We start from the raw sequence: 24,926 nt of genomic DNA on the forward strand, positions 1-24,926 counted from the left end.
GGTTGCGGGCATATCCCCAGTGGGGGGTGTGCAGGAGGCAGCTGATCGATGTTTCTAACTCTCTATCCCTCTCCCTTCCTCTCTGTAAAAAATCAATAAAATATATTTAAAAAAAACAACAACAACAAAAACCAACACCAATGCGAGAGAGTCACATTGACTGGCTGCCTCCTGCACATCTCCAACCGGGACCGGGAATCAAACCTGCAACTCAGGCACGTGCCCTTGACCAGGAATTGAACTTGCGACCCTTCAGTCCTCAGGCTGATACTCTAACCACTGAGCAACCGGCCAGGGTGGTGATTTTATCTTTTTTTTTTAATTTCTTATTTATTGATTTTAGAGAGAGAGAGGAAGGGAGGAAGAGGGAAAGGGAGGGGCAGAGGGAGAGGGAGAGAGAGAGAGATTTGTTGTTCCACGTATTTATGATTCATTGACTGATTCGTGTATGTGGCCTGACTGGGGATCAAACCTGCAACCTTGGTGCATCGGGACAATGTTCTATCCAACGGAGCTACCGGCCAGGGTGATGCTTGTCTCTCCATTGACAGAACTCTCTGGGGTCACGAAGCAGAGAGAGTGACTCCCACAGAGGGTCCTCCGCGGGCTGGAGGGCCTGGATGACTCCACTCTCAAGGGGCAGCAAGCTCTGCCCTCGGCAAGGCCTGTTTTAGGAAACAAGGTTTTACTGGGAGACGGCCATGCCCTTGGGCCACAGGCCGTCTGTGCGGCCTCCGTGTCATGTCACGATGGCGAGTGGGAAGCTGCAGCAGGGACCTGCGTGGCCACCAAGGGCAACTATTTACTGTGGCCCCTGATAGAAAGCGTCGCCCACCTGCCCTGCAGCCTCACGATCCCTTTGTTGGCTTCAGGCCCTCCCGTAACCCGTGAATAGTATGCGCCCCCAAAATACCAGGCGGAGTCCCTGGGAGGAGCATTCCAAAAATGCATGTTCCCTGGCCCTACTCCCAGAGGCGTGACTCAGCCGGCCTGCGGTTCCGACAGCAGCGGGGTTCCGGTGCGGATGGTCCGCCGGCATGTTCTGGTGACTCCGGAATCTGGGAAACCTGCCGCCTTCCTGCAGCCCAATTGGGGTCTTCATTCCCTTGTGAATAAAATGTGGTTGATGTGCTCAATAAATGTTCGCTATTATTATTACCCTTATTATCAGCATGAATTCTCCCCAGGTTGCTAGAGAAAGCCCTGGGAAGGGGAGTCTACATAAATGATCACTAACTTTTTAAGAGTTTTAAAGCAGGTGCCTTCTTTCCCCGCTGGGGCCACGCAGCAGGCCTCCCGGGGCAAGGCGAGGCAGCTCCGCAGCTCCGCTCAGCGGACGTCTCCCTAAAGTGCCGGCCCAGCGCGGGACCTTGCCAGGAAAATACCTGGGACCAAGAGTGTGTCACCAGAACAAAGCAGGTGCAAACGTGCACCGGGAGGCCAAGGTCCTCCCATGAGTGTGGCCTGGGTTCTAAATATAAACGCCTCGGTCTTAGCAAATCGATGCGCTTCACCTGCCGGAACAGAGCTGCGGACCTTCAGGAGGACTCGCTAAACGTGGCCAGGAGGAAAGCAAAGCTGTCCAGCTCCACGCAGAGCCGGAAGAATTCATTATGTAATAAGCAGGTTCCTGGAAAGCGGGGCAACCCCCGTCAGAGAGTCAAAGTCATGGGAACCAAATAAGGAAAAGGAAGGGAGCAGAAACTCAACACCGGTCCTTAGGAGGCTCACCCAGAGACCAGGGACTGACCCTAAGGACTGGCCAGGTCCCGCTAACACAGGCCTCGGTCACCCCCAGCCCCACCGGAAGCACTAGGGCCCACGGCCAGGACCGGGCTCTTCCTGGACACGCAGAGAAGCTGAGAAACATCAGGCGGCTTTTCAGAAGCTCCAGGACCGTGCCCCGCCCTCTGACCAGCAGGTAGTAAGTGACAGATGGAAGGGACCCCCTATTTGAGGGACAGAGAAGGTATCAAATGCGACAGACTACAGATTCAGGCTCAGAGGGAGCCCAGCACCGCCTGACACCAGGCTCTAGGTAGCTTACTGCGTGAAGAGGAGTGGTTGTCTCTCCTTCTGAAGGAAGTGACAGAGAAAAGCGGCGATGCCGGTAATGTCTGGTGACGACATGGGAGGTTTCCTGAGCACTCCTGAGGAGATCTAGGACACCAGCTTGTGGAACGTAGGAAGTGAGCGGGCAGGTTTCTAGACTGGAAAGTTTCAGAGCCCAGGATCCCTGACCTGCAGCCGCCACAGGGCCCAGCAACGGTACCCTGGGCATTTCTCCCAGAGAAATGAAAACGTGTATTCACAGAATCTTGCCCACCAGGCTCACAGCAGCTTTCTTCATAGTTAGCCTCCAACTGGAAAAGGCCTGGGTACTTATATTTTCCCTCTGCACTGTGAGTGCTCACAGCTGGGGCCCCAGCCGAGACCTAATGAAACAGAACCAGCATTCTAACAAGATCCCCCAAGGATTCATGTGCTCATTGGAATCTGAGAAGCACTGATTATCGACCTCACTATATATCAGAACCACCTGGATTTTTTCTCTATTTATTTTATTGTGAAATATTTCAAGACAGAAAAATAAAGAATAACATAATGAACACTGGAGACTTGAAATTCCTGTGTACCTCTCCCCTGAAACAACCATTAAGTAATTTCGTTTATACTTCCTGCTTATATTTTTATATTTGTACTGACCATTTACTTATTCAAAACAATACACAGTATTGCTTAGAATGTTTTAAAATTTCACACAAAAGAATACCATGCCGTGCCTATCTTGCTGCAACTAGCTTCTTTGGCTGAACAGTTTGTTTCTGAGATTTGACCATGTCGATACCTGTGGCTCCAATTCATTCACTTACACTGCTGTTTCCTATGGTGCCAACTCCCCACTGGTGCTCCCTCCACCCTCCTATGGCTGGGCATTTCAGTGGCTTCCAATTTTTAACAATGTTGTAATGGACATCCTCTTACAAGTCTCCTTGAACACAAGTGCCATCATTTCCCGAGATCCACGCCCAGGAGGGCATCTGCTAAGTTGTGACATGTGCATCTTTGTTTTTCTACATATCGCCAAATTTGCTTTCCAAAGTGACTAGAGCCGGTCCTCAAATAATGTTGCTTTATTCCACATTGATGAGGTGCTGTAGGAACTCCATTCTTGTTTATATCAACTAGCCTGTGGTAGAACTGGCTTCATTGTATGTCATCTCACTGCAGTTCCAAGAACCCAGCAACGATGCTAAGTGAGGAGTCGCTGTCTACCAACTTAACTCTCCCATCAGCAGCGTGTGAGTTCTATTTGCTCCACACCCTAACCAACACTGGGGATTGTCAGAAATGGGTTTGTCAGCGTGAGGGACAGGAGGCGGTGCCTTGCTGAGCTGTCATTGGAATTTCCATTCCTCTGATAACTCAAGGCCTTGAGCATCTTTTCCTCTGCTTCTCAGCCGTCTGAGCTGCCTGGCCTGTCACCTGCCTATCCCACCCTTTGCCTACCCCCTTTTGTAGGCTGTTGGTCTTTTTTCTAATTGATTTGCAGGAATAATTTGTATATGCGGAATGCCAACCCTTTTTTACAGATGTCTTCTTCCGGAGAGTGGTTTTTCTTTTTCAAACGGCTTTCCTGACATCTTTCATCATGTAGAAATTTTAAAATTCTAATGCAGGTATTTTCAGACTTTTTCTTTAATGGTCTTTGTTTTGTGACTTAAACCATCCTTCAGCATCATGATGTCATAAAGATAGTTTCCTATCATTCCTTGTTAAAGTTTTAAAGTCTACTTAATACATTTTCATATAAATATATAAATGCCCAGTTTTCACCCAGACCTCCTCAATCAGAATCTTCAGGAGTGGGACCTAACCACCTATAGTTTAAAAAAATAAGTTCTAAAGGTAATCCTCAGAAACGCTGGCACACTCCCTTCCTACCTGCTGGATGCGCACGGACGTGTTTCCTCTGTCAAGTCCCAGGGACCCGTCTCATCCCCGTCCCCCTCTCGGGCCCATCCTTTATTTTTCTGTTCCCAAACTTGAAGTGCTCCCCAATGGCTGTCCTTTGAAGGCATTATCTACTCCTAGAGCAGTGATGACGAACCTTTTGAGCTTGGCGTGTCAGCATTTTGAAAAGCCCTAACTTAACTCTGGTGCCGTGTCACATATAGAAATTTTTTGATATTTGCAACCATAGTAAAACAAATATGTATATTTTTGACATTTATTTTATATATTTAAATGCCATTTAACAAAGAAAAATCAACCAAAAAAAGGAGTTCGCGTGTCATAGGTTCGCCATCACTGTCCTATAGCATCAGTATTACTGACACATCTCAAACATACCCCTCCGGCCTTAATTACCTTTCCTAATTCTCCCAGAAACACCAGTAGCCCAGTGTGCTTTTTCCAAAACTCATTCAAAAACTTGGTTTCTCATTTCTGTTGGAGCACAATTATTTTCACAATCTCCAAACTACGGAATCACCTCTGACTTCTCCCTGTCTTATAAACTCTATAATCAACCATCAAATATCATCAGTGATCATCTCCCTCACTGGACCAGCCCAGTCCCTCCGTCTCACAGGCCCTCACTGTTTCACAGATTCTTATACAGCCTTGTCAGTCTTCCTGTCTCCTTACATAGGATTTGAAGGTGAAATAATGGAAGACTTTGGGACACACTGTTTGTTATCACTAATAGTGTGTAAGTGGAGACTAGAGAGCTATTTTTCAAGTATCTGATAGACGATAGGTGGACCTATATTTATTCAATAACTACTTGAATAAATATAGGTTGTGCATCCATACCACTTATTAGGAAGACAATGTGTGTGTGCTTAAAGAACAACACAAATAAGGGAAAAAAAGGCTTTTTGTGGAAAGTTAGGGGTAAGCTAGAATTTGCCATAATAAAAAATGTTCTCATTTTAGTAACATAGTTGTTGGGAAGGAAAAACTTTTCCTCTACCCTGTTAGGTTCTGTGACTGGGGCCTGTGAATTAAAATGACAAAGACAGATTAAAAGGAGAAAAGGAGCACACATTTTATTTTTAATTTTACCTGTTCAAGCGCTCCATAGAGAAGCAAACCCAAAGAAGCAGTTAAATACTGGGATTTATACATCATTTTAACAAAGGGCAATAAACTGGAGAAGTGACTAGACAAAAGAAAAGGATTTGGGCTTCTAGGAGTGGTAATCATGGAAGGTAAACACCTGGGGGCAACTAATGGCCTATGAGGGTTGTTTAGCGAGGTTTGCTGTGCATGAAGACTCATCTTGGTGGCCCTCTTTCTCTGCTGGCAGTGCTGTCCTCCTCCTCCTGGTACAGGAGAGGGGAGTGGGGGGGGCACCTTTACAAAAGGAAATGTCTGCCCTGCTTTTAGGCAGATGGGGGGAGAGTGGAGATGTCTTCCTGTGTCTGCTTTTTCTCAATTGCCTTCAGCTCAAAATAATCCTTAGGCCAAAGTGGCAGGTTTTTAGGTGGCATATTTTGATCCCCTTCATAGCCAATACTAACATGTGAAAAATTCTTTGTCTCAAACATAAAAGTAAATGCTATGGAACTGACTGAATTTCACCTTGAGGTAACCCAGTAGAGGGGGACGGCCCAGGCTACTTTTTAAACAACCTCTGTATCATATTCTAATTTTCTGGGCCAATTTAGACCCATTCCGTGCTTATCTGTGTTGGTTTCCTCCAAGCACATGCAGAGCACGTAGTAGAAGAAAAGCAGCTTACTCTGTGCTTTTGAGGTCGAACTCTATTTTTGAAAGATTTTCTAAAATTTTTACTTCACTCAGCTATTCTGATTCTGAGATAGTTTAAGAAAATGAGACCATGAAACCATGGGTGAGGGAGAGTGGTGAGGGAAGGGGAGGGGGATGCTCTTTAAAGAAAGCAAAATAATAGATAAACCAAACGTATAGAAAGAGAGGAGGCAAAGTATCTTAACTGAGAACATTTATTATTAGAGGAGAGATGACAAGAAACAGCCAGCCTGCTTCCACGGACAAAACGAGATTTAGAACAATGAGTGTTGGCCGAAGTGAATTTAGGGCAGGAGGGCTGAAACTAATTCCTTTTGCCTCTTAAAAGCAATGATTAAAAGAGTGATAATATCCAGGCCCTATTTATAGTGTGTCCTTATGGTGTTCTGTACTGTACTTTGAGATGAGGTGAGCACCAAAAATGGGTTGCTGGCCCAGGAGGACTGTACAATTTCAAAGAATAGAAAACTTGAATCATCAAAGGAATACAATTCTTAGTAATGGCATAACCTCCTTGAGGAAAAATGATTGCTTTTAGCAATTATCCCTCGAGGGGATGTGGAGCTCAGTGGTGAGCAGGGCATCTGCTGCCTCTGTTCCAAGCCAAGGGCCAGGATGTCCTGGCAGAGAGCGCCCATGCTCCTCCCCCACTCACCTGTGAGTCCACGTCATCCTTGACCTGTGAAGATCCACCTTCCTCTCCCTTCAGGCAGGTGGCCTCCCCCCTGCGGACCTCACTGTTCCTGCACCTCTGTGCTAACGAGTCTCAAACCAAACCGCCAACTTGGCTCTTTCTCTCCAACCAACAGCAAACTCAGACTTCCACCTGCTGGACAGAGTTCCGTGGACACCTGAGCTGCTGGGGTCCAACCCCAGCAGGTCCAGGGGTCCCCAAAGGTGTGGACGGAGTTGGCGAAGAAGGAATGACACGGAGACAGCGTTCAGTTGATCAGCAGCCTAGCCAGGATCTCCAGCCAAGTTCTGGTCAGGATCTCCAGCCAGGTTCTGTGTCCATGTTCTCTTGCTAGGTTCTCCAGCCAGGTTCAGTCACCAGGTTCTAGTCAGGTTCTCTTGCCATGTTCTATCCAGGTTCTGTAGCCAGGTTCTGTCTCTAGGTTCTTCAGCCAGATTCTCTCACTAGGTTCTGTCTCTAGGTTCTGTGGCCAGTTTCTGTGTCTAGGTTCTGTGTCCTGTTGTCTTGTTACATCTGTATTTATACCAGTTGATTCCAATCCTATCAATCTCTATTCCAAAGGTTAGGGTGTTTCTTATCTCCATTCCAGGGAGTAAAGATTATGTAGCTTAAGCATGATTGTTCGTAGTTAAAGTGATTAATTACCCGCCTGGCACTTAGTTAAAGGGTTTTATTCCCTCCCTAACTTCAGGGGAAAATCCCTACCTGGGGAAACAACCTTTCTCAGAGAGGTGACCTTGGTTAAAACACATAGTGCCAAGAAGGTGAGCAAACATATTAAGAACAGTATGCCATATATGCCAGGTCCCTTGAAACAGCAAGGATGGACTGGCTCCCGGCACTGAACTGCCCCTAAAACATAACCTGGCCCAGATCACACTCATTCCCACTGCTGCATTCGCATCTCAGTTAGCAGAACTGCCATCTTTTCCCCAGTTGCTCAAGGTACCAAGTCCAGAGTCATCTCTGTCTCCTCTCACATCCAACACCTAATCAGTCGCCAGGCCCTGTCACTGCTGCCTGCACAGCATTGCTTTTGAAAGTTGTAGTAGGTTTGTATCGGTGTATTTGTATTTCATTCTTTGAAGACAGAACACACTCCCTTGATTCAAAACTAAAAGGCTGAACAGGGCAAAGCTTCCCCCCCCCTCTGCACCTCCTCTCCCCGCTGGATTGTTCGTGTGTCTCCCAAAGATGCTGGATGCGTTTACAAAGAAAGAGAAATACCTATTCCTCCCCTCCCCCCTTACTTTACACGAATGGCAGCAAACCATGCACAACTCTACTTCTTGTTTTTGTTATTTTTAAGTTCATATACCTTGGCGATCTTTCCAAATCAGTACCAAAAAGCTCCTGTATTCTTTCTTATGGCCACACTGTATTCTACTGAGTAGATGGACCCTATTTTATGGAACCAATTCCCTAGATAAAGGACTAGTAAACTGCAATGCATAACCTTGCATGTGCCATTTGGCCCCGAGGACATGAGCAGAGTTCCACAAGGTCTCTGAGTCCCTTGTTCCTTCTCTCCTTTCCATTTTCACTTTCTCTGCTTTAGCGCAGACCTTCCTTGGTGCAGAAGCCCTCTAACTGGCACCTCTGCTCTATGACCCTTAACTTACACCCAACAAACATATTTAGTGAGCCCTTTCTACATGCCAGGTACTCTGCTAAGAGGCGAGAACAAGAGAATCAAACCCAACAAAACCAAACAAGCCTCTCCTAACCAGACCCACACAGATCCCTGCCTGTCTCACAGTTGTTGGAGTTTGGGAGCTTATCAGTCAATCATCTGCTCCCTTCTCTATGTTTGGAATCGATTGGGAATTAGTGACAGGAGTTGGGCAAATGGGAATCAAAATATAAATTTCCTCACTGTCAGAGTTTCATTGGCAAACAGCCCTAGAGCCCAATGCACTTCCAACTACTACTCCTTCCCCCACGCGTGGAGCTGAAACAGTCCGCTCTGCAGAGGGGCAGACCCTTGCCCGCATGGCTGCCAGGGGAAGTGCTGTGTCAGTCTCCACTGTCAATCTCCAGCAGGGGAGACCAAGGCAGATGGGGCTCTAGACCTGTCTCTAGAAGACTCAGGTGGGTTTTTCCAGATGGAAATTGGAGAGAAGGTAACACACAGCTCTGTGGGCAACCAGACCCTGGACAAGTCTCTTAACCGTTCTGCACCCAGCTTGCTTCCTTACTGTAAAATGAAGCTAACAGGAGCTACCTCATCGGGTTTTGTTTTTTTATGTGTTAAGACTAAATAAGCAAACGCTTTTAGGATGTTTGCGCAAATGCCCGATATGCAAGTAATCAATAAATATTTGTTGAATAAATGAGTTAATGAAAGAGTGGTCCACAGAATCGCAGTTCTTAAAGCCATCTTTCCAGCACGTCTTCTAGAGAACCTAAACCTAACATCCGCAGCCGCCAATCACCAGGGCTGAACAGGATTCACCAATACGGCCCAGATTGTGCCACCTCGGGCTGCTTCTTATAGGCTCTTCCGACGTTCTGCCCGCCTCCTGGATTGTGTCATCTGTGCGATGCATTATGGGGCTGGTAGTATAGAGAAGAGGTGGTGCTGGCTGGACCACTGTGAGGACCCAACCCTCTGCCTGGGGCTCTGAGGAAGGGAGAGCTGCTCTTCTCCCCACCCCACCTTTGATAGATGGAGCCCTGGCGTCCCTTCTCTCCCTTGCAGCGCGCCAGGACTGCCCAGGACTCTGGTTACCAGAGGCCTCCAAAAGTCAGGAGCATTTTGCTCAGAAAATTCAATATTCACTGAAATTTGAGATTTCAGTTTCAAATCAATAAAATATTCAATTCCCATATTCTCATAAACAGACCGCAGGGGCCCTTTGTGGAAGGTATGGCAGTAGTTCTGAAAAGTCGGTGGTGACCCCAGATGTCCTCTAGTTTCCCTGCGGAATCAATCCACAACAGAACTAGCAATTCGGAATTTATCCGAATTCTGTGTACCTTGTCTATTTAAATCGGCATCATCTTGTAACATCATAAAAGCTACCCACGGCTCCCCATTGCCAAGATATAAAGTTCCGACCTCTTAGCCAGGCATATATGGTGCTTTGTAACTATTTGGCATCTCTTTATGTGCGGTCACATTTTTAAAAGCAGCCTTTCTCCACATCTGCACATGCGAATCAGCTGTGGCTTCATAAAATCTTGGTATTTGTGTCCCACCATAGACCTCGGGATCCTGGAGGGATGGTACAGGCTTCCGTGTGTTTTTAAAGCCCCCAGGGTGATTCTCAGGTGCAGCCGGGCAGACAACCGCCGCCGCCATGCCTGTCAACACTGCGGGGCACACGCTCTGGTCTCCCAGCCTTAGCTCCGCCGTCCCCTCTGTGTGACGTGGCCTCTTCCCCCTTTCCTGCCTGGTGACGCGCATCCTGCCCAGCTAAGCTCACCTGCCGCCCCTCGGCTCCCGTCCTCCAGCGGTTACTTACTCCTACTGCAGAGGGTGCATGCTTCTTTTCTGGAAGCACGGGGATTACCGGGATACCTGTGTTTCCAGGAAAGGCTACAAGTTCCTGGAGAAGCAGAGTCCTCTTTTACCCACTCCAGAGCCACTGAATCTGAATCTGGGGGTGGGCCTCGGGCATCAGTTGTGTCTTAAGCCCCACAGGTGATTCTGACCCATCCCCCCCCCGCCCCCCGAGGAATTAGCTTCACAAAAGCACTGGGGACAGTGAGCATCCATACATATTTCTTGCATTAAATTGCTGAAGCGTCTCATTGTTTTTGTCTAATTTGGTTTTACTGTTGAAAGTTTTACAAATGTCCCCCTTTCCACCCCCCCCCCATTAACCCCCTCCATCCTGCTCCCTTCCTCTCCCCAGCCCTTCCCAGCACTATTGTCTGTCCATGGACTGTGCCTCTATGCATACACGTCTCATTTGTTTCTAAGTCAATCATATCTCGGCACCTAGTTGCCTTTGATTCCCCTGGAGAGCTAAGCACTCTGCCTTGCACTGCCTTCTTCAATCACTGACTCATTCATTCATTTAACAGGTATTACTGCACACCGTAACAAACCCTGGGGATTCAGGAGTAAACAGGAAGCCACAGTTACCACCCTATGGGGCTTAGAATCTAGTAACATATTAGTTATAGCATAGCTATTATTACCACTTTTCTGAATAATGTTGGATTTCCCCCTCTAGATACTATAAGGGAATCTCATATTCTCTTATACCCCCAGTATGTTATATAAGACATTCTGTAAAGATTTACTGAATCAAAGCAACACATTTCATAGCACATACCACAAATTAGTTAGCATTTATTTGTGTGGTTATTTGATTCTGTCCCATGAGCTGTAAATGCCCTCAACACAGGAATCGAATCTGTTTTGCTCACTACAGCTGACACAGGGCCTGGCTGAGCAGGTGCTCAATGAATATTGTTAAGTAAATAAATACATGAATAAGATATCATTAAGAACAAAACCTGAAATCTCCCAAACCAATATCCACTCCTTCTCCCTCCCTATTCTCCCCACAAAAAGGTCATTTCCTCCCTGAGCACTGAGGGATTTCAGGTGACAGTGAACATGAGCCCGGACAGAGGATGTTCTTCTACTTACTTACAGGGTGACCTGGGACTCTGCTTCAGGGCCTGTTGCTGGCCACGTCTGAAGGGGCTGGATGCGGAAGGAGAGAGACGACGTTGCTTTCCACAGAAGGGTCTGTGCGACCTGGCCCCCGCAGGACCCCTTCGTCAGCGGATCCATCGGTGGGCCTGGAGGCGGAAGCGCTGTGCTGAAGAAGGATGGGAAAGGCACTGAGAACGGAGAAGAATGACAGGCCGATCACTGGCCGATGCTGGCACCCAGAGGCCAGCCCCATTAGTCAGTGAGGGGCAGGAAGCCAAGGCACTCCCAACACCAGTGTCCCACCAAGCCCGCGTCACGCCCTTCTGCATGAGCAAGCTGCGGAGAGAAGGCCCCGTCCACATCCCCAGGGCCTCAGCCTGAGTGAAGTCCCACACGCTCCAGTCAGGGGCTCTCGGGCAAAAGGAGGTCAGTGAGCATCTAAACCACCTCAGACTCATCCAGGAAAGGCACCCTCACCCCGTAAGGGCAGCTCTGTCTAGAGGCCTCCGGAGAACAGCCAGCGGGAGCTCGTGGGGACGCAGACTGTCTCCTCCTCTCCAGTTAGTTCCCAAGAAAAGCCAAAGAGCGGGCTTACACTGGCCACGACACTGCAGGCCACACCCACGTTCCGAGAGGAATGGCGCAGAGCAGGTAGCAGTGGGTTCACACACAACTGCTCGTAACACACGAACACACTGAGACATGCAGCCTGAAGCTGCCTGCTCCTTTCCCTGCCCACAGACAGGCAGGCAAACACAGCCCCGTGACTCTGGGGGTAGGGGGGCCAGGGGATTGTCAAGGGCGGGGGGAAAAAAGGGAGACATATTTAATACTCTTTGTAATACTTTAAGCAATAAAACAAAAAAAAAACACAAAGCCCCGTGACTTAGAGATGGGACATAGAAAGCACCCTTAGATAACACTGGTCAGAAGGGACTCCTTATAATGACTTCTTTTTTATTGAATTTATTCGTGCTCGCTTCGGCAGCACATATACTAAAATTGAATTTATTGGAGTGACATCTATAATAATAAAAGCATAATATGCTAATTAGACCAGATGTCCTTCCGGATGTCCTTCTGGATGACCTCTGGATGAAGCCGGGGCGGCCGAGGGCCAAGGCAGCTGTGGCTGAGCCCCTCGCACAAATTTCATGCACCGGGCCTCTAATTAGTTAATAAAAGTATATAGGCTTCAGGTGTTCAATTTTATAATATATCATCTATATATTGTATTGTGTGTTCACCACCCCAAGTCAAGTCTCCTTCCATCACCACTTTACCCTTTACCCTCTTTTACCCGCTCTTCCCACCTTTCCCTCTGGTAATCACCATACTCATACTGTTGTCTGTGTCGATGAGGTCTTATTTTGTTTTTTCCATTTTTTTTCCATTGATTTTTAGAGAGAGTAGACGGGAGGGGGAGGGGGAAAGAGAGAGACACACACACATTGACTGGTTGCTTCTTGTACTTGCTCCAACCTGGGCCAGGGATCGAACCTGAAGCTGAAGCTAAGGTATGTGCCCTTGACTGGGAACCAAACCTGCAACCCTTTGGTCCAAGGGCCAATGCTCTAACCACTGAGCAACCAGCCAGGGCTTTTGTTGTTGTTTTTGTTTAATCCCTTCAGCTTTTTCACCCCGCCCCCAACCCCCCCTCTGATAGCTTACAGTTTATCTTTTAGTTTATTTTAATCTTGAAATAAGATTAATTCATTGCTTTAACGTTATTTTCTAGCCCTTTAATCTTTAAGTTTTGTTTGAAAACACTTAAGTGTTAGTTCTTTTAAACCTTTATCACCATTTAATTTTATCTTTTTGCCATACCTTTACCCCTAGTTTCTGAGTTCTTTTTTTATACTTTCATCTAATTCTTTAGCTTCATTTTTCTAACTGTTTGAATTCTGTTTAATCATTGTTAATTTTAATCCTTTTTCTCATTTCTGTTATCTTTTCTAGTCTTAACTTCCTAGTTTAAAAAAACGTACATTCCTTTCATCTTCTGACATATTTTATCTTTATTGTCTCGCTATTTAACATAGTGGGCAGTTGGAGAACTTCTTGGAAAGATGGAGAGTAAGCGCTCATTTGCACAACTCCTTGGAACCCATGGGAATCAGCAAAAATAGCCCAGTATTCGGAGAAAACGTATTGAAACAAGAGAATGGCCAAACTCCATGCTATCACTCCGAAGACCTGTGTACACAATGAATGTTGACAAGCTGAAAGTGACCATGGAATTCTGCCTGTGATGTGACGGGAGGGAAATGATCAAGAATGCTCTCCAGGCTGCCCCTGGGCGCCGGGTGGGGCTGGGCAGGAGCTGTTTCTGCTTCATTCCCCACTCCCCCCACTGCCCAGCTTTCTAATAGGGAGGGGCCTGACCTGAGAAAGGCTGAGGAAGAGAAGAAAAAGTATACCTTAGGAGCCATTCGAACCTCTTGACCGAAAGCTTGTATGAACCCCCTAAGAAGGCCCGTGAGTCGGGAATCACGCCGAGCCAGGCCCTCTTTGAAGGGACCTGTTTGCCCTAAGGTGGGGGGAAGGGAGGAAGAGTTGAAAATTCAAGGGAAGTCCTGTGTGGGGTCACCCACACCACAGCACAGGGGACTCTGCAGATGGGAGGGACGGCCTGGGGAGAGAGTGAAAACAGGTGGCCCGTTCCCACAGCCTCTGCGCCCTTCCTGCCCCCCAAGAGGCGTCAGGACCAGGGCTCCAGCTCGGGCTCCGAAAGCCAAGGGTCACTGCTGCTCAGACGAAAGGGAAGGGGGTCAGGTGAGTCTACCATGTTATTAACAGGCGAACCCAGACCCAGACGGAAGCGCTTCAGTCCAAGGATGAGCATCAGGAGTTCGCTGGCCCAGACCCATGAAATAAGGCTTGCAGAGGCCGAGGGAGAGGACAGAGCAGGAGACGTTTAGCGGAGCCAGATGAACAACACAACAGCTTTGTTTTCTCAAGAAAATGAAAGATCAAGAATTCTCTGAAAACAAAAGATCAGATAAAAGAGGCAGACCTCCCAAGGCTCCAGGATAAAACTGCCTGAACTGGCAGGAGGGGCTGACCCACAGTGAGGAGGTGCTCTCTGGGGGCAGGGCCTGGGAGAGGGCACCAGGGGTCCAGGAGTGAACCCCTTGGGCGGGTGCTTTTGTGTGTGTGGGGGGGGGGGGGGGCGGGGAGACGGGTATTACACTGGGGACAGACAGCCTTCAGAAATCAGTTTAGTTTTCTCCTCTTCTGTTGGGACTCCGAGCCCTTGGTGCGCCTTGAGTGTTAGTATTGAGTCTAAATGGAGGGTGGTCATGAAAATGTGGCCGCTTCACAGTGAGCCCTCTGCTGCTGGCCACGTGGCCACCGGGAGCTCCCGAGGGGACCTGGCAGCTGTGGTGACACAGCCAGGCCTGCTGAGGCCCGACGATGCTGCAGACGGACCATGGGAGGGTACACTGTGGCACAGGTGCCGCCTCACACGCTGGTAGGTAGGTCCCTGGATGCAAGTGACAAAAAGGCAACAAGATCTCAGTTCCAGCTCCTTCGACGTGGCTGGTTCTCCCACAGCGCAGGTAGCGTTGATCGCGGAGTTTCAGCTGTAATTCTACCAGGAATGGGGGAAGCTTCCGGGAGCCACACCCACTGCCTTGCATTTTTGATCTTGTGCATTATTCCTTGCTCAGACTGTGGGCTGAGAACGACCTTAACCCAAGCTCAAATCATCACTGTCGCCTACCTTCAAACCGAGACCAGCTCTGGGGGTCGGAGCTGGCTCAGCAGCCACAGGAGCAGTAGTCCCTGCAGAGCCGGGAGCAGTGGGAAAACCATTCCCTCTGTCCCCAAATCTAAACTGCCCCCTCCCACACACAGTCACTCTGTCCAGGACCCTCCTTCCCCGAGCACTCAGCACCAGCAAAAGTCATAGTGGTTACTCCGTCTTCTGCTGGCGCATCGTCTGCCCTTGTCCACGACAAGTTAGCTCCCCGGCAGCAGGCGCCCTGTCTGGCCGTTCTCAGTACCCCGTGCCCAGCACACAGAGGGCTCAGTACATATGTGCTGTGTGGATAAGTGACTATGTGAAGGCCAACTACCTGAGGAGAAGGGTCATTTGGAGCAGGGAGGCTGTCAGGCTGCGTTGGCCTTTTTTGACTGAGGTCACTGGTGGCTGCAGGCAGACAGGCCACGGTGGGACCTGCTCAATTTCTTTGCCAATCTCTGAGGGGCAGATTGGCTGCCAGGGACTCGGGGGCACAGCAGTTACAGGAACCTCCCCTGGCATGCTGCCAACTTCTGATCAGTGTGTCTAATGCATCTGTGCTTTACTGCAGAAAGATGCTGCTTGTGGCAGATACTGTGGGACGACTGGCTCAGTCCCCATTTCAACCCCATTCCAGGGTACAGAAGTTGGGAAGTTAAAAACGCAATCGTCCTAACCTCCTTTGCAGGTCCGAGCTCTGGCCGTGATCTAGATTCCACAGCTCAGGTTCAGAGAGCCTCTGATCTGGCACGAAGACAGGCAGACTCAGCGAGAGGATCCAGGGCACCGCCTGGCGTTTGCAGGTCAGGGCAGAGCCGCCGTGGCTCTGGAGGCGGCAGCTCCTTGGCAGCTGCTGCATCAGTCAGTTGCTTGTTGGGAGGTGGCCGCTCTCCTGTGCACACAGAGCACAGTGGTTCTGGGCGCTGGGAGCTCAGACTGGAGCCTGCTGCCCAGCCCGGCCGACCACTTTGTAAGCACTTAATTCCCGGGTCACTATTAACCCTGTCCGCTCACCGCAGGCAGAGTGGATTCCGTGGAGGCAACAGATTACCGAGTGACCGTCATGGTGACGCCTGTCCGGGTGGATTTTGAGCTTCCAGTTCACGTGACCCTGTGGCACAACTTCCTTCTGGTGGGTGCAATGGCATAACTTCCAGGTGACACCGAAAGGAGGCAGGGCTTCTATGGGAAGGCAGGGCATTCTGTTATGTGGGTGTCAGAGAGCTTGATCCCAGCGCTATGCATTTCTGCTCCAGCAGCAGGGCACCCGCCGAGGGAGCCGCTAACTGCGGGGTTCCGGGCCACGCTGCCCTGGGCTGTGACCCATCTCTCTCCCGCACCTGCTCAACGCCGCCACCAAAACCTGTCGGGGCAGCTGTGTGCCACTGCAAGCACCTAACAGGCGAGAGGCACTAATGCCTTTCACCTCTCCGGTGATAAAAACTGTGCTGCCTCCTGAAGTCAGCAGGCTAGCGGGGAGCGCTGGCAGCCGGATGCACTTTCATTTCCTGAGTCCAGGCTGTGTGGTCAGCCCTCCCGCCCGCTGCGATGGGAGGTCCAGCCGGGGCCATACGCAGAGAGGGCCTTTTCAAATGTGGGAAGACAGCTCTTATGTCCTCTGTGAATTTTCTCTTTTTCAAGTCAAATAGCCACTCCCCTGCTGAAATCTTTTCTCTTTGCTGGATCATTCCCATCAGATATAAACATCTTTATAAAGCAAACGCAAAATCAAATCAAGTCAATTTTTCAACTCACATCCCTTCCACGCCTGCAGAGTTGGCGCTATTCACTGTTTCCAATTCCTCTTTCATTAGAGCCTGAAGCCCGGCCAGGGAGACATTCTCATCCTCACTCTCCCCAAGGAACAGCTCTTGTCAAAGGCAACCAGTGACCACACATGCTAAACCCAATGGCCAATTCTTAGTTCTCTTTTATTTTTATTTTTTAATTGATTTCAGAGAAGAAGGGAGAGGAAAAGAGAGATAGAAACACTAATGATGAGAGAGAATCATTGATCTGCTGCCTCCTGCATGTGCCACCCTGGGGATGGAGCCTGCAACCCAGGCATGTGCCCCGACTGGGAATTGAACCGTGACCTCCTGGTTTATAGGTCGACACTTAATTACTGAGCCACACCGGCTGGGCCCAATTCTTAGTTCTTCATTTTGCTTGACCCATCAGTAACATTTGACACAGAAAAAATCACTCCCTCTCTGTTTTTAACTGTTTACGTACACTACTTTGCCCCAATGAAAACATTTTAATGACCTCATGTGTCCATGACACTATGGTTTCACATTTAAGTCTAAATTTTACTTGGGATTTAAATGAATAGTTAACCAAAGTTCATCAAAACATAGTCATTCTTCCTGACTCACTACGTTTATTTATTGGTCCCCTTTTCCTAAAGATTCCTGTTATCCTACCCACCCACCCCCAATTTTTTTTTACCTTTCTCTATTTGACTGTGATTCACAGTCACATTAAAGAACAAAACAAAAGCCATGATGTATTCTTCTTACATTTCCTACTTGAGGGTCCATACCTGCACTGTCCAATAAGGCCGCCACAAACCACGCTTGACTACTGAGCACTTAACATGTGACGGGTTGGAATCGAGGTGCTGTAAGTGCAAAAGACACTGGGTTTCAGACAGCACAGAAAAAAGGGTAAATTATCTTAATTATTTTCAACACTGATCCTAGCTCTAGAGACAGCCGGATGTGTGGTCCATCTTCACACTTGCATGCGGCGTTAGATCCACCCCCACCCCCACCCCCGGAAAGCCAGCGGCGAGTCTCGCTGTATAGGCCAAATCCCTTATAACTTCCCGACAGCGTTATTCGCCAGACGCCATCTCCGTTCAGATCTTCAGCTCTAGAAACCAGACAACCAAACATAATTTCTCATATGAACCTTCCACAGCAAAACTAATTTGACTATTGTCTTCCTCCAAGAAAGGAAGCTGGTTTGTATTAACTTAACCTCTTTAGTGAATAATAAAAGATGGATTCTTTTTCCTTCTCACAGGAGAGCAGACATAATATGAAAATGAATTTTCTCCTGTGGGCCCTAAGAGCCCATTATGTCAGCTCAACGCAAGACAGCTCTTCATAGTCCTTCCCAGGAAGTCTGCTGTTTTTCCAAAAGGAAACTGACAGCAGCACTTATTTGTGATTAAACACTTATGGGCCCGACACAAACAAAAAGAATAAGGACAGCATGTGGAAGAATGAAGACGATGGAAACACCTCACACTGAAATGCTTGTTTACAAAACCACCTGGAAAAAAGTGTCTCCTGGGAAAAATAAACACAAACAAGTCTAAGAATCTGAGTCAGGAGAAACAGAAGGAAGAAGAAAAGAAGGCAACGCAATGCATGATGGATAATTGTTCTTTTCTGCTCCGATCTGGCCTGGAGAACCATATTCGGGAACAAGAAAGCATTTGTCTTGGCATCAAATTTGTTCTCACAGGCGTGGGTATGTGCATTACTAATAAGGGAGCCACTATGTGGGAAGCAATATTTGGGAAAGTGGAAAATATGTTGTTTTCCATTTGTAATTCACAATCTTCTGTCTATCTAGGGTTCTGCACCCACGGTGGCTAAACATAGTAAGCATAATTTATTCACTCAACTGAGGTGGACTTTTACAATGAGAACTTAAAAAAATACAGAAACCCCAATTCTGTGGCTCTGGGGTGACATCTGGGTTTTGTATTTTAGAAAGCTTCCCAGATACAATGGCACTTTCTCTTTTTTTTTTTCTTTTTTTGCCAACCCAGTATCCGTCACCCCTTCTGGTAATAGTACTGTGATTCTTTCTTTGGACAATCACTCTCTCCTGGTCTCTTGTGGATGGAAGTGATCTAACCCCTCAGTCCTGCGTGGGGTACATGACCCAGACGCAGCCAAAGAGCACATTTCACCCTTGTCTGGCCCAAACAATTGGTTCAGGGATGAGCACAGAACCCAAGAGATCCAATGTCTGTCAGGCCTGAGGCATGATCTAGAACTCCCGAGAAAGAGGCCCTGTCTTTCTGTTAGGATCGTACATTGGCGGAAAGTGAGCCTGGAATAGTTCCTTTCTCTCCCTCCATGAGGAAAGGCTTCAGCAAGAAAGAAAGCCAACCCAAAAAGAAGAAAGACTACTGGTGACATTAGTTGAGCCCCTGGATCGATCCTCTCCCAAAGCTTGGTCTACCCTAGCAAGTTCCAGTTGCATAAGCCAATCATTCACCTTGGCTTGTCATTCAGAGCTTTCGATAATCTTTTTTTAAAAAAATTTAGCAACTGGCAAGGCACCGATCAGAAAAGATCCCGAAGAGTTACCAGGCCTGCTTGTGGCTGAATGAACGTTCAGTGGTGGTCACACCTGGGTGGCCAGGAGTGGGAACCACTCGCCTGCTGAGTCTGCACCCCACAATCTGAGCCTCTACTTTTCAGCTGGAATCAGAACCAAGGCCTTGCTACTGCAAAGGGCTATGAAAGCAGAATCGTGAATGACGGGTGACAAAGTATGATGAGGTGAGCTTCGGCGCTGTGATTAGGGAAAGATAACAGCTGCCCAAGAACCGGAAGGCTTGCCTGATGACGCAGTGAGCGCCCTGCCCTTCAATGTAATAGAGCATAGAAGTTGGATGACCAGCTGCAAGGGTTGTCGTAGAAAAGACCCCTGCAGTGCCCTGATGGAGTGGTTTTCAAAGCATGTCCCTGGGCCAGCCGGACTGGCATTACCTGTGAGCTTGTTAGAAAGACAATTCATAGACCCAGCCTCACTCAGTGAGCCTCTGGAGGTGAGGCCCCGAACCCATGTCAGCAGCCCTCCTGGTGATTCTCACGCGAGAGAGGATCGGGAATCACAGCTCCCTGAACCCCAGCCCCAGAGATTCCAACTGAGCAGATGTGGGCTTGAGCTTGAGAATGTGCATTTCCAACAAAAGTCCAGGGAAGGCGGCTGCTGCTGGTCCGGACCTGCTGTGTGAACCATGTCTGAGAGGCTGGCCTCGGTGACGGCTCAAGTTCCACTCGTAGAGTCTCTGATCTTCAGGACTCGCCTTGCAAACTGGATCCTACTAATATGTAACCCTGTCCATGCCGTGGCTCACTGTATCAGCGCCATGAAGTGCTGCCGCCAAAATGACCCAGTTCAGCTACAGAAGAGTGATTGCAAATAATTCAGGCTCATTAACTGTATTTCTTGATCATCACAAAGTCACAAAAGAGAGCAGACATATTTTCTGAAATAAACTTTAAAGCAACAAAAACACGAGGGAGACTTACTGACCTCCCTCAGACAAACTAGGCGTTTCTGTACCTCTCGCCTCTAACTCACCCCCTAAAAGCTTTTTTCCAGTCAGTCCTAACCAGCGTCCTGTGTACCCACCATCCTCCTCCTCAATCTCTCTCTTCCTAAATCTGCACGCAGAAAGGTGAGAAAGCAAGCCTTGCTCTGAGGGCAGGGGAGGAAGAAAACTTGAATGGGCAAAACTAAAATTTTAACAAGGCCAGGGAAGGGAAAGGCAGAGAACTCTCAGATAAATGTTAATCATTTTTGTCCAGAAAAGTTACCATTCGTATGCTTTGTGCCACACACTATTTTTGGCATTTTGTAGAAATCAATTCCTTTAAAGCTCACATCAATATTGTGAGACAGGTGTTACTGTCATGTTTCAAATGAGTGAATCAAGGCTCAGAGGGGTTAAGCAACGTGTCCGAGGCCACACGCATAGCAAGTGAAAGGACAGGAACTTGAACTCAGGTCTGTCTCATTCCAAAGCCCTTGTACCTGAACACTACCTGATACGCCTTCCCACAAAACCCGGACACACACACATCTAGGGGCAATGGGCATAAGCGCCTTGCACTACGGCCTCCGGATTTTGCAGCTGGTCTTTCTCTCGCTGCTACTGCCTGGATGTCTAGCATCAGGGCCACTCCTTGCTCCCTTACATTCATCACACGCCGTGTCTGCCCGCCAGCTATCAGCGTTGCTGTGGGATATTTAGCAAAGGCAGCTGTCATCCTAAAAGCAATGCCTCTTTTTCCACAAGGTGATTGAGTAACTATGGCTAAACCAGACTCTGAAAGGCCCCACACATGAAGCAGTGGCACTTGAACTTGACATAATAGGAAGTGAGAGGTGGGGACTTCGGAGTAAGGGAGGCTAATCTGGCAGCGTGCCCACAAACGAGGAGAGGTTCTCACCTCCACCAGAATCACCTGCAGAGAAGCCACACGCCATGACCACCCTGGACTTTCTGGAACAGTAGGCCTGAGGGAGGGACCCACCCACTTGTATGGTTAAGAAGTTTCAAGGTGATTCTTCTTCTGTTGGCCCTAAGAGCCCACGATGCCTGTCCAAGAGAAGGTAGCTTAATAGGCTTACTTACAAGTAAGACAATTTTGATTAATAGATTAAACAGGGATTTTGTTTAAAAACAACAGAAATTATAGATGGACACTGATTTGTTTTAAGTTAGAAAAGTCGTTCTAATCAAGCACAAACAGCAGGAATAAATAGATCTGACCAAATTTTTAAAAAGACAGTAGCCCTGTTGGGTGTGGCTCAGTGGTTGAACATCGACCCAGGAATTAGGAAGTCACCAGTTCGATTCCCGGTTGGGGCATCTGCCCAGGTTGTGGGCTCCATCCCCAGTGGGGAGCGTGCAGGAGGTAGCCGATTGATGATTCTCTTTCATCATTGATGTTTCTCTCCCTCTCTCCCTCTCCCTTCCTCTCTGAAATCAATAAAAAAATATATATATTTTAAAAATAGTAAAAACTTTTATCAAAAAATACCATAAACCAAGTTAAAGGCAAATAACGAACTTCAAAAAATCTCTGCTACATATTAGACCAAAAAATTAATTTCCACAACAAATAAAAAGTGCTCCAGCCAAAACCGGTTTGGCTCAGTGGATAGAGTGTCCGCCTGCGGACTGAAGGGTCCCAGGTTCGATTCCGGTCAAGGGCATGTACCTGGGTTGCGGGCATATCCCCAGTAGGAGATGTACAGGAGGCAGCTGATCGATGTTTCTCTCTCATCCATGTTTCTAACTCTCTATCTCTCTCCCTTCCTCTCTGTAAAAAATCAATAAAATATATTTTTTTAAAAAAAGTGCTCCAATAAGGAAAAAAATAAACATTCCAAAGGGAAAATGGGCAAAATTCATGTATATATTTCATTAAAAAACAAATACCAATTATAAATAAATATAAGAAAAGTTTCACCTACTTACTAAACAAAGAAATTAAAATTAAAACAAGGTACAGCTTTGGCCAATACTTATAAATGATAATGCCTTGCATGAGATGACTAAAAGCAGGCACATTTATCTGTTCTTAGAGAACTGTGAACTGGGACAACTTTCCAGTGGGCAATGTGGCATTATGCCAAACGTTCATTTTTCTTGGATTCGATAATCCCCAGCATTTCTATGAATTTACCTTAAGGAAGTGACAACCTCTTCACACACAGGTGAACGCACATGGACTCAATGTGTCCTTAATAGAAGTGAAAAACTGGCGATAAACTGCACTACAATAATCAAGGATGAGTTCAATCAATTGTCCTCCAATAAAGAAAAGTTATTTTGATGATCAGAAAAGCGGTAATCATTATTTCTGAGGTTTACACGATAATGTCATGGAGTGTTATGTAGGTGGTGTCCATCTACAATTTCTCCTGTTGTTTTTAAACAAAATCCCTGTTTAATCTATTAATCAAAATTATCTTACTTGTAAGTAAGCCTATTAAGCTACCTTCTCTTGGCCAACCTCTGGTGGCCAAGAAGTCATTTAGTCTTTCAGGTGATAGCCGTGAAGAAAAAATAATTTTCCTATTTGGTGCTGTCCAATATTGTAAACGTTAGTCATATGCGGCTACTTAACTTTAAAGTTAGATACAATGTAAAATTCAGTTTCTTAGTTGCATTAGCCATATTTCAAGTGCTCAACAGCCACAAGTGGCTAATGGCTACCGTATCCGACAGCACAGATTACGGAATGACTGGAAGGTTCTATCGGGCAGTGCTGATGGAAACATTCCTCCTCACACCTGGATCCAGTCTGGACCCAGCTCTGGGCTCCTCTCTTCAGCCTCATCGCTTGGTACACCCTTTCTCCAGAAGAGCAGACACCATATGTGTCTGGTTCCCCCAGTCTAGTGGGGGAGACGATTACCCAGGGAATTACACACCATGGAGAGCACAGAGCTCCCCTGGGGTCAGGGAAGGGGAGGAGGGGGGGCATTACCCACAAGCAAGGAGAAGACCGCTCTAAGCGGAGAAAGGAGCAGGATATGAAACAGCACAGCATCGGAGAGGAACTGCCAGCTGGCCAGGCACGCCATCCTTCAGCAGACAGTGCCTGTGATGGGCGGGGCCGAGCCAGGTTCTGGGGACACAGGGTGAATTGGACAGCACTGGCCGCCCGTTCTCCGGCGCTTATACTCCCACCCGGTCCTGCAGGAGCGCAAGGGTGAGGCTGGGCGTGCAAGGACCTCGCACCTCATCCTAAGGACCCTCGGTGCTTTTTAGCCAGCAACTGAAGCTCTTTTTGTCTCAGTGAGGACCCGGGTCCGACCTCCTGTCCCTCTCCTTGTCCCGGACCCCAGTGCCATCACTGCTGCAGGTGGAGAGCTGGTGGCAGGTGGGAGAGGAGGGGTGCGTGGAGGGGGACGCCGCGGACAGTTCGGGTAAGACGCCTGGCGGGCAGTGAGGGTGTGGATGGGGAGGAGGAAGGATGAGGAGGGAAGTCCAGTGGGGCGGCTGCTGGAGGCACCTAGAGCCGCGGGAGCTGAAAATGCAGGGCCAACTTCAGCGTCGGCGCGGAGAAGGCGCTCCGAGTTAGGAGAAGGCTCTCAGCACTGAGGCTGCGGAGCGGAGGAGCGCCGCCCAGCCCGCGTCTGCGGGGCAAAGTTCCAGGTTGGAGAAGGAGCCAGCGTGCCCCAGGCCGGAGGAAGGGGGCCCCCCAGAAAGGGAGTCCGCGGGTCAGAGAGGCTCGAGGGCCCCCCCTGCTGGGGGCCTCCCCGCGCCAGGATGGGCGGGGCCGCGAGGCAGCAGGTGTGCGTTCCCCGCGGGGCGAGAACCCGAGGCTGCCGCTGGCCCGGGTCCTGGGGCGGCGCCGAGCGCTCCCGGGGGAAGGGAGACCTTCCTGGACGTTAGCAGGGCAGTTACCCGACCTTGTCCTTGAGCGATTTACCAGAGGCCGGCCGAGCACAGCCCTAGATCCGCCCGGAGCCACGGCGAGGCTCGGGGCCTGCCAGAGCCGCCGCTTGGCCGGGGTCTCGTCCGGTCCGGATTCCCGACGCCCGCCAGGCTCTCCTCTAGGGCGACCCCCTCCCGCTCCTGCCGCCAGGCGGCCCGGTTCCCCTCGACCCCCGGCCGCCCCGCCTAGGCTCCTCTCGCGCCACCCTCAGACCCCCGGTGCCCCTCCCCGCGCCGTCCGCGCTCCCCTCCGACCGCCACATCCCCCGACGGGCCGGCCCCGCTCCCACCTCTCCCGGCGCACCCCGCCTGGCCGCGGTACCTGGGGCTCTCGAAGCTGCACCCCCTGCGCCGCAGCGCCGCCCTCTTCTGCCGCAGGAGCGCGGCGGCCTCCCCACCCGGCGCCGGCTCCATCGCCCCGGGCGGGGACCGCGGGCTCGAGCGCACTCGGGTGGGCTCGGGCTTCGGCGCCGCTCGGCCGGCCGCTCGGCTCACGCGCCCCAGCCCACGCCCCGCCCCGCGCGCCTCCGCCCGGTCCATGCCCCGCCCCTACCCCGCCCCGAACGTCAGCCCCGCCCACTCTTGGCCCCTCAGCCGGGTCCAGGCCCCGCCCCTAACCTTGGCCCCTCCCACTCCGTGCCCCTCAGAGAGCTCTAGGCCCCGCCCTTTCCCTCTACCTCCGCACTTCAGCCCCGCCCACTCCGCGCTCCTCCTCCCGGCAAAGGCCCGACCCCACCCCCGCCGGCACTCTAGCCACGCCCATCCCGCTCCGGTCCGGTTCGGTTTCGGGGCTGGCTCTCTGCACCTCTGTTCGGCCTGCACGCATTAAATGCCCACCGCGTCCTTAAATGTCCATAAGGTCCACGGCCCGCGCCCCTTC

General features: G+C 49.4%; 1 protein-coding gene across 1 annotated transcript in view; it reads right to left on the reverse strand.

Moving 5' to 3' along the window:
• Positions 1 to 24,546, reverse strand: part of GARNL3 (GTPase activating Rap/RanGAP domain like 3) — a 99,368-nt gene extending 74,822 nt beyond the window's left edge. The window contains exons 1-2 of the mRNA XM_036329598.1: positions 24,369 to 24,546; positions 11,083 to 11,253 (exon numbers count right to left, since the gene is read on the reverse strand). Of these exons, the coding sequence (XP_036185491.1) occupies positions 11,083 to 11,253; positions 24,369 to 24,460 (263 nt within the window). The 5' untranslated portion in view covers positions 24,461 to 24,546. The remainder of the gene's footprint in view (positions 1 to 11,082; positions 11,254 to 24,368) is intronic.
• Between the last annotated feature and the right edge of the window lie 380 nt (positions 24,547 to 24,926).

Source organism: Myotis myotis, unplaced genomic scaffold (assembly GCF_014108235.1).
Source record: "Myotis myotis isolate mMyoMyo1 unplaced genomic scaffold, mMyoMyo1.p scaffold_m19_p_12, whole genome shotgun sequence".
Classification (NCBI taxonomy): domain Eukaryota; kingdom Metazoa; phylum Chordata; class Mammalia; order Chiroptera; family Vespertilionidae; genus Myotis; species Myotis myotis.